Consider the following 9,777-nt stretch of genomic DNA (forward strand, 5'->3'; position numbering starts at 1 on the left):
ATCATTGATGGCGTATTAACATAATTTCAATAAAATCCCCGAAAAAAATCGGTCAAGTACAAGTTAGACTAGCACACGAAGGGTTCCGTACCATCGCACAAAATATTTAACATTTTTCAAATACCTTTGTAAAAGAAACAAGAAAAGCGCTATAACAATATGTAATTATTATGTACTATGGTTTTTTTACATGTCAGTCAATTTTGAATTTGTCATTGTGATTTTTTTGTTATAGCAGCAATAATAAAACTTACTCAAAATTTCAGCTGTATAAAAATTACGGTTTGTGAGATACGGTCTGATGCGTCAGATACGTTGTCGGACGGACGGGCATACTAAAAGCGGAGTCTTAGCTATGTGATTCCGTTTATTACCCTTCGAGTACGAAACACTAAAACGAATTTCATTAATAAATTTTATAATCCAGAAAAATGCTTTGCAAGACATAAAGTATACTCAATGTCACAAAAAATGCTCGTTTTAAAACATTCTAAGTGTTACTATTATAACATAACATATGATGCGTACGCTTAGAATGTTTTAACTGTGGCACTTTTTCTGACAGTGAGTGTACATATGGCGGCCGTATTTTATTATTGTTGATAAAATTATTTAGCTACTTATAAATTTAAATCTTAGTGTAAATAAGTGGAGATTCATGGATAATCTTTATTACGGGTAAGATATAAAATTTTATTAACTTAAGTAGGTACGATCCCAAATGAAGAACGTTTCCTTAAGATGTCTTACCTACATATCAAGTTTATAAATGTTCGTAAAGGATTAAATAATACCTCTTTGGAACTAAGTTTTTACATTAATTTAAAATCACAATAAGTAAAAATATTTGTGTAAGTAAAAAATGGATATTTTGGTATTTTTCGATTTAAAATTTTTGAAAATTAACTTTTTTAACGACTTCTACAAAACATTCCTGTCCTGGAGGTTAAACGAGAATTTTCGTATAATTTATTATTGTCGTACAATTTATTCAAGCAAATAGTATTTATTAATTTCAGGTATGACAAATTAATCTCCAGAAAAGTACAACCATCGACAGTGGTCAAGAAAATATACAGAAAATAATCTGAGATACACTCTTTCATCAAAAGACGAACAAGCATTATTTTTCCACCTAAATAACGTAATTCTTAAAAATATTTGGTTTCTAGTTTTCAGGTTTCGAAATTTAAGTGACACATATCAAAAAACTGATATTTTACTCTCACTTTTGTCCAATAACTACGTCTAGTTTAACACCTTTCGTTATTAAAACCTTTATGCAAACTAAGTTGCTTTTTAGTAACTTTAATATAGTAATTTAATTTAATAGTAATAGTAAACTAATTTTTTAAATAAATAATCAAATTATTTTATCAATATTTAATTTTATGATTTCATTTCAAGTACCTATTTTATATAATTAAGAATCATTTTTATAAATAAATAAAACTTGAAGATAAGGTGCAATTTCTAAGTGGTTATAAAAATTCATTCTTTCCTTTTTTATTCAGAAAAAACAGGTAAAATTATGAACATAAAATACAATTATTATTTATTATGTATAAATATTTATACAAAATATATCAATCAGGAAAATATTTCAAATATTTGCAAGGAAAACAAAATAATTTACACAAGGAAATTGTTTCTTCTCCATTAAAATTTTCATTAAAAGTAATAATTTCCGAGTTTTAGTCAGATCTTCCAAATAATAAGGAAATAATCAATATTTACAAATATTGAGTAATTTTCATCGTGTTTTGTGCAATATTGATTAATTAGTGTATTTTATGCTCGTACAAAACGCCAAAAGATCTAGACCCACATACTAACAGTATTTATTCATTATTTTTGACACTAATTACTAAATCTCAAAAATTTGATTTCGTGAAACCAATAAAAAACTACAAAATGTCTGCTAAGAAACTAATCGACTCGGTTGTATTGTTTTTACCTTTGTTAGAAAATAAATATGAAAATTCACTTCCTGAATGTATATAAAAAAATTACTGCTTGGATAATTCACTTTCTGAGAGTTGATTATTGTTTTGACACCGAAAATCGAAATAAAATTTTAAATCCTTTGATATGTATCTTTATGATTTAGGATGCCCTTAAAAAAAAGCGAGTGTTTCGCGGTCTGTTTATCGAACAAACATTCGACCAAATATTTGATGAATTCGAAATTTTAACTGACTCTATGGGGAATCAATCTGATTTCAGTGACAGCAAAGCTGAAGATAAAAATGATGTATTTTGAAGGGTTGAGGTGGAAAAGAAAACATTCCATTTTTTAATAAGAAAATGAAAGTAATTACGATAAGTAAATTTTTATAAAAACAATATAATTTATTCATTAAGTAAGTAACAGTTGCCAAGATAATCCAATTTTGAAGAAAAGCATACAATTTTTGAAGTGTTTCTTGCATTTCATTTCTTATTTGAATTTATAGCTACACAATAAATTTGTAGCAACTACTTCTAAAATTACACACATACGACTGAAAAGTTTGGAATTTCATATTAAAAAATTAAAATATTTTCCAAATTACTAAAAAAAAAATTGAAATATTTTCTTTTTTTACTTCTCGGCTAATGTTTTGAAATACAAAAATTTAATAAATCACAACATTATTGATCTGACTGTAAAGGCCACATCCACCATTTATTATTTAAATTATATTACATAAATTACATCTTGTCACAAAATTTCAAATACAATAAATAGATACAAGTTTTCAAAGTAATTGAAATTTATTCACTCATCATCGGATTACTGGTACACCTTTGCTATAATCATAACATAATTACTGTTGCGCGTATAGACAAGATGTGCCAACAGAATTGGCTTCATTACATTACTATAACAACTAAAACAACTAAAAAATTTGTACTTCTATCAAATTATCATATTTTAATCGAAAAAAGTTTGCAATTATGCTTGCCATTTGTTGTAGATTCATTTATACGGGCAGGAGCACAAGTCCACGTAAACTATTTGTATAAAAAATGAATGTATTCTTCTTTCTCATCAAATTTTTTGTATACTAAAAGCGGGATATACCAAATTTAGTCCGAGTACTAGACACCTAGTATCAATTCGTAGGTATACATTAATAAAGCAGCAATAAATACTAAAAATTCTAGCGAATTATCTTTGTGCTCTAAGATGTACGACAGTTTAAAAAAATTAACTGTTTAAGATATACAAAGTATTTTATGTACCTACCGACAAACTCCTAAAGGTTGTAGGAGACATCAATGCATTTTAACCCATAAATCTAGGTAGATACCAAATCCCTTTGTTTTCGTAATACAGATACGTTAAAACTGGCATTTTTACGGAAAAAAATGCAGGTACAAAATTGTGTTATTTTTCTGTAAGAAGAAAATTCAAAAAATATAACCCCTAGTAGCTTAGCTGGTTAAAGTGTAATAAATTCTGTTCACGGTATGCCTAGGGTAAAGTGTCTATCCCCGTCGTACATGTACTAATGTCGATGTACTCAGCCTTTCAAGAAAATTGGGAAGTTAAAATAATCAGCGAAAAAGATGGTTAAGCACGCACAGGCTACCACAATAGGCCTCCGATTACAATATCTCCAAAAGTTTCTCGTTATGTATATGAAACTACACTGTAAATTGATTAAATGGCCGATATAGATACTTACTAAAAGAATCAAAATAATATTTTCAGCCCAACACTCATGCAAACTTCTTGAGTTGATTTATGTAAAAACAAGGTTGGCATGACTTCCCGTCTAGTGTACAATATGTTTGGTTCCTGTAGCTAAAAATTGTTTTAAATTGTTGGATAAAACACACCAATTTTCTGTTATACTTGGGGGGTTTTTTGATTTTATACATTTGACTTTTTATCAATTTGTAATAAAATTATCAATAACACCGAAATTTTATGACGTCAAATTTTAAGAATTCAAAAAATTTACAATAACAAACTAATAATATTTTTTTAATAGAAAAACTGGGACCTAAGTGTTGTAATTTTGATGAATCATTCAACTATAGTAATTTCAAATAGATGTAAACGAATCAACTTATTTTAATTCGCCACACCTACAAGTGTAAATAAAAATAATTTTTTGAAACCTCTTCCGTTAGGTTTCAATGGCTGTCCGAGATGGTCATTGGCTCACAAAAAATTGGTGAGTTTTTTTATTGCTTTCTTTTAATAGATTAAAGCTTTTTATTTGAATAATCTTTAAAAGATACATAGATAAAATTTGTACAATAGATAGGAAATAGTCGAACAAGTGTAGTAAAAAATTTAAAAATATATAGTAAAATACATTTGAAAAAAATAGTTATAAATTAAAACTTATATAATAAATAAAAGGACTACACATTTAAAAAAAAAGAGCACTGAATTTTACACATTAAAAAAAAAAAAAGAGGGAATCACAAACAAAATAGCAAGTGTCAATATCACAGTTTTAAAATATCACAAAAAAAATTAACATATTTTATCACAGATGCACATCACTTAACTTGCACTGATGATGGGGGGGGGGGATGGCTCAGATGTTCGGGCCATCCAGTACCTTTGTGCTTGGTCACGGGGGCTGATCATGGTACTGCCTCTGTCTGGTTAGGTGTTCGATATAGATGTCGCGCGACCAGCGGATCGTGTCCGACACCATCAACCGAGCCATGGTCTGCGTATATTTGGGTGCTATTCCCAAAGACTTCGCAATCCTGTAGTTATTAGCTAGCCAGGCCCCGAGCGAACCAACGACAAATGCATCCAATGAGACTCTGTAGCCTTTCGTGGTTAACTCAGCAGCAAGTTGGTTATATTTTACAATATAAAAAATTTACAATAACAAACTAATAATATTTTTTTAATAGAAAAACTGGGACCTAAGTGTTGTAATTTTGATGAATCATTCAACTATAGTAATTTCAAATAGATGTAAACGAATCAACTTATTTTAATTCGCCACACCTACAAGTGTAAATAAAAATAATTTTTTGAAACCTCTTCCGTTAGGTTTCAATGGCTGTCCGAGATGGTCATTGGCTCACAAAAAATTGGTGAGTTTTTTTATTGCTTTCTTTTAATATTAGACTATAAATTTTGTCTGAATCTTTCATTCTCTGTTTATTCTTTAATTTAAAAATAGACACAGTTTCTGCAACTGAGCAGATATTTGTTATTCCTAAAAATTTAAAATGACCATCCTGTAGATTTATTATTTAAAGAGGTTACAAAATTTAGAGCCTTGTTAACTTAAATCATCTAAAATAATTCATATATGTTTGTTAATATTTACACAGTCAAATATCATTTCCTTTACAAGTATTCCTCTTAATTAATATAAAAATATTTTTTGATATGTAATTAAATTTTAGAACACTCAATACCGTGACATCATAACATTCTCTCTTCCAATATAATACGAAAAATGTATTAATATAAGCACAGTTTTTCGCATGATGTCCGGACACGTGAATTAATCAAAATCTACATCATACCATATCATAACATGCAGAAGTAGACAAGATTATTATTCAATAAATTAATAATACTAAAAAAATTTATCTATATTTTACAAATGTTTTAATTAATTAATATCTTGAAAAATAATTAAATAATTGGTAAATAATAATTATTGATTTAAATTTGATAATTTCTAATCAATAATTTTTTGATAATAACAGAAATAAAAACTTGGAGTATGTGACAAATATTTTAATTTATAATTTAAAAATATTAGTGAATTAAATAATTGCTAAATTAGTTAAAAATAGTTAAATAATTAATTCAAGATGAATGTTCTTCTACCATGTCTTCTTTATTTAAGTAAGTTTTTAATTCTTAATTTTAATATATTCGTTTATTTTCCTGTTAATTAAAATGTGAGAAATTTATTGTCATGCTCTAAATATTCTAAGAATACCAGTCTAAATATACCTGTCTAATTTTCGTCCGCCGGACTTCTTGTCTAAGTAGAATTTTTGTTTTATTGCTAGGGAAATGTTGTAATGAGAATAGGGGAGGTGACAAATGGTTCGAAATTTGTTTTCAATGTCTCCAAGTCTATTACAAACCAAAACATTAAAAATATCTGGTAAAACATAATCTTAAATACATTGATTTATAAGTAGGGGATTTTTTAAATTTTCTAGCTATAAATACTAGAGAATTGAAATTGAACGCATTAGTCATTTGATTATAAACAAAATAATGACTGGGTCAAGTTAATCTTACAAAAGGCAATCGGATAAGACTCATACATTTTGTACAAATTGGATTAAAAACAAAACTGTATAAGATATCAATAGGATTTTTATTTATTGTAGATAATGAATTAGTTTTATTAGTGTTGAGCGAAACCAAGACTGTATTTGACTGTTTGTTTAACGAATTTAGTGTAGAGCATATGTGAGCATTATCAAAGTACAACACCAAGTATGCTAGACAGAAGCAATTAATTACAAAAGGTCCAAGATCAATATGTAAGAAACAGCGCAAAGTTCAAGCCTAAGTGTGTAACATACAGACAGTCAAATTAGCCATGTTTTGGTCTTGGTACCCATCACTAATTTTTATTTAAAAATGATGATTTTAAGCGAATCACCATATTATTAGACGTACAAGGCTATTTTCATTTTCAAACATGCAATCCAATTACATTTCCATCTCACAAAAACACATGATATTTGATGAAAAAATCGATGCGTTTTTTTATTAAATGGCTTCTTGAATACGCAAAATTACCGATTTGGAGATAAGAACACAGTTCATTTATCATGTTTACATCCCCAAAAATTTACAGTTTGGGGTGGTTTCTAGTATAGAGGTGTAAATAGATTTAATTTTTTGGAGTTGAAAATATCCATCTTGTTACATCGAAGAAGTGTTAATTTAGATGCAATTATTTTTAAATTTAAATACTGTGGAGATCCAATAATGCCTAAAATTAAAAAGAAATCATAAAAAAAGATAGAAGAAGATTGTGTTTTTAAAAATACTCGAATGATTAAAATTTAATAACTCATACTAACTAATATTAAATACGCGGAATAAAAATTGACAAGTTTTTTTCATTTTAAAATGGTTATTATTATAAATTATTCTAATATTAGCTTTGATTTTTTTTGCCCAATAAACTGGCAATATTATTTTATGATTCAAATTGATTTCTCAAGGTCTTCTCTCAAATATCTTAGGTATAATGGAGCTAATTATAAATTTTATTTGTTGTCTCTTTTATTTTGTAATGATTTAAAAAGTACTCTTTTGGAAAACTGGAATAATTCTGTATTTTTGGGTATTTTTGGTTTTTATGACACTCCCAAATACAAGTCATCATGTTATTTTAAATTTATCTTTAAGCTCCAACGCCTATATAAAGGTTGAGGCAGAGAAGTGTATGATTTTGAAAACGATGCAAAACTCAAATTAATTTATTTTTAAAAGTTATTTTTTTATCATCTTAAAATACATAATAAACCATTTAAGAAATTTACAAAATTGTATTTTTAAGTAAATTGTATTTAATTTAAGTATATAAAGTTATTTAAGTTAAGCAATGGCGACATTTTCTTTTTCTTGAATCTGAAAAAAAAGTATCAGTGGAGAGAAAGAAAAATTGTACAAGATTTACCGATTACCAAGGTTGAAGCACTTTTAAGCAGTTAAAATCCTGTGGAATGTAAAGAATAACTAGACAGTTTGGAAAACGGCCTGCTCGCGATTGTGTACTGAATGTTTTAACTCATGGCATGTGGTTAATTTTGATGAATGCTTTTTTATAATGCAATCAAAGACAATTTACTAAAGTTGTAGAAAGTGATTTTTTTCTTCAATATTTTACAGCATTACCAAATGTGCACACCTCGTTGCCACACTATGTACATGCCAGTATAGCTTGAAATTTCATTGCTGTGTATTTAACTTTATACCAATACTGACGTCATAATAACATAATTTACACATATTTCAAAATTATTCGATTTATATAAAGTTTTGGCATTTAAACCACTCCCATGGTTACCTACAGTGCTATGAGTTAAAATCTAGTAAAATATTAATATCTAAAGTAAAATAATTTATTTCTAGGCAATTGTGATTTAGAAATCGTATCCCGCAGAGGTTGGGAAGCAAAACCTCCAAAATTAGTGGAACCAATGCCAAATCCTGTACCGTATGTTATAATTCACCATTCATATATACCAGCAGCATGTTACACAAAGCACGAATGTATTAGTGCAATGCAATCAATGCAAGCATTTCATCAAGATGATCGTGGATGGAACGATATAGGCTATAGTTTTGGAGTTGGTAGCGATGGGAATGCATATGAAGGTCGAGGTTGGAGTGCTGTTGGAGCACATGCACCAAAATATAATAACCAAAGTATTGGGATATGTGTGATTGGAGATTGGAGAGGTAAGATTGGAGTAAAATACATAGTGTATTTATTCAATTCTTTCTAGAGGACAATAAAGAAATTACTATTCTATCCAAAATATTAATTCGCAGCACGAATTACTGATAGTAGTCAATGATTACCAAGTTTTTACCGACACATTTGTCACAAGTGGATATGGAAACCCTTAATAGGTCGATATGTAATCATCTAAAGTGTTAAAGAGAAACAGTGATCACAGCACTGATCCTCTCCTCACTGATACAGTGCAAAAACGCTTTTTAGAGACACTTATCTTCAGGCCACGGTAGAGTCGTATGATTATTTTCGTGAATAACTATTTGTAAATGATAAACTAAAAACAAAATTAGCCTGTAACAAGTTCAGATAGTTGCCCTGTGATAGCCCAACATACTCGAGGAAAATGGCCGCTAAGTAAAATAATTTTTAAATTTTTCTTTTATAGACGATTTACCACCACCTGAACAATTGAAGACTGTTAAGAAGCTAATACAGTGTGGTGTAGAAAATGGTTACATCCGAAGTGATTACATATTAATGGGGCATCGTCAAGTACGTGATACAGAATGTCCGGGTGATGCGTTATATAAAGAAATTCAAACATGGCCACATTATTCACCAACACCAAATCAATCTATAATTGAAGATCATAATATTTTAGTAAATGATATTCCAGCTTAATTTGTTCTAAATATATATAATATTTATTGAAAAATTTAAACTTTTTGTTATAGACGTCAGATTTTAAGCATGTTTCGTCATTCTGGCATATAAATGAACGGTTTGTGTTTGATACAAAAATGTCATCCAAGTTATATCTTTGCTTATTTATTGTAATTATAAACAATATTTTTGGATATATCACAGATTGATGATGTGGTTGTGATGGCGAGCTAGATTTTATTAAGGTAGTTAATTTAATTTCTTCGCGTACAGCAGCAAATACTTACCTACTATAAAAAGCGTTCGCGTATTTTATTAATTTAGCACCCATTTTGTTAATTTAGTAAAATTATTTTAAAATACTTTTTCTGTAGATAGTAAGAGGTAGATAATGCATGTCAAATTCCCAGAAAAGGACGCTTTTTTACAGCGGGCATTTTCTGCTGTACAAGCTCAATGTTTTATCAATTTTGTTCCTGTTTTATTGTGATCGTTAGAGCCTAGTATTGTAGTAAATATATTTATTTTTATAAAAATAAATTTATTCTTTATTTTAAAATATTATTCTTTAGAGCAAAATAAGGATACCGAAAAAAATTTATCGAATCATATAGTAGGGTATTTAAAAATTATTTCTGTCAGTTGTTATCTTCACTTGTAATTGTATACTGCGACACTTTCTTGTACATCAGAT

At 28.3% G+C, this 9,777-nt stretch overlaps 1 protein-coding gene across 4 annotated transcripts; it reads left to right on the plus strand.

Moving 5' to 3' along the window:
* The first annotated feature begins 4,027 nt into the window (after positions 1 to 4,027).
* On the plus strand, positions 4,028 to 9,638 carry LOC123299727 (peptidoglycan-recognition protein LB-like). Of its 4 annotated transcripts, none has more exons than XM_044882046.1 (4): positions 4,028 to 4,169; positions 8,090 to 8,419; positions 8,866 to 9,080; positions 9,155 to 9,638. In XM_044882046.1, exons 1-4 carry the CDS (start codon positions 4,145 to 4,147, stop codon positions 9,290 to 9,292), a joined length of 708 nt encoding a protein of 235 aa, XP_044737981.1. In that variant the 5' UTR covers positions 4,028 to 4,144; the 3' UTR covers positions 9,293 to 9,638. The 4 variants fall into 4 exon arrangements, with proteins under 4 accessions (XP_044737981.1, XP_044737980.1, XP_044737979.1 ...); XM_044882045.1 differs by lacking the exon at positions 4,028 to 4,169 and adding an exon at positions 4,917 to 5,058 and having other exon boundaries at positions 9,155 to 9,637; XM_044882044.1 differs by lacking the exon at positions 4,028 to 4,169 and adding an exon at positions 5,707 to 5,827 and having other exon boundaries at positions 9,155 to 9,636.
* Positions 9,639 to 9,777: the final 139 nt, after the last annotated feature.

The sequence above is a fragment of the Chrysoperla carnea genome, chromosome 5 (assembly GCF_905475395.1).
Source record: "Chrysoperla carnea chromosome 5, inChrCarn1.1, whole genome shotgun sequence".
NCBI classification, from domain to species: domain Eukaryota; kingdom Metazoa; phylum Arthropoda; class Insecta; order Neuroptera; family Chrysopidae; genus Chrysoperla; species Chrysoperla carnea.

Bases quoted from the DNA above. Each gene is read 5' to 3' on its own strand.
- LOC123299727 (XM_044882044.1), top strand. From the start codon at position 5,794: ATGAATGTTCTTCTACCATGTCTTCTTTATTTAA. The intron at 5,828-8,089 runs GTAAGTTTTTAA...ATTTATTTCTAG, and splicing joins ACCATGTCTTCTTTATTTAA to GCAATTGTGATTTAGAAATC. The intron at 9,081-9,154 runs GTAAATGATATT...TTTTTGTTATAG, and splicing joins TTGAAGATCATAATATTTTA to ACGTCAGATTTTAAGCATGT.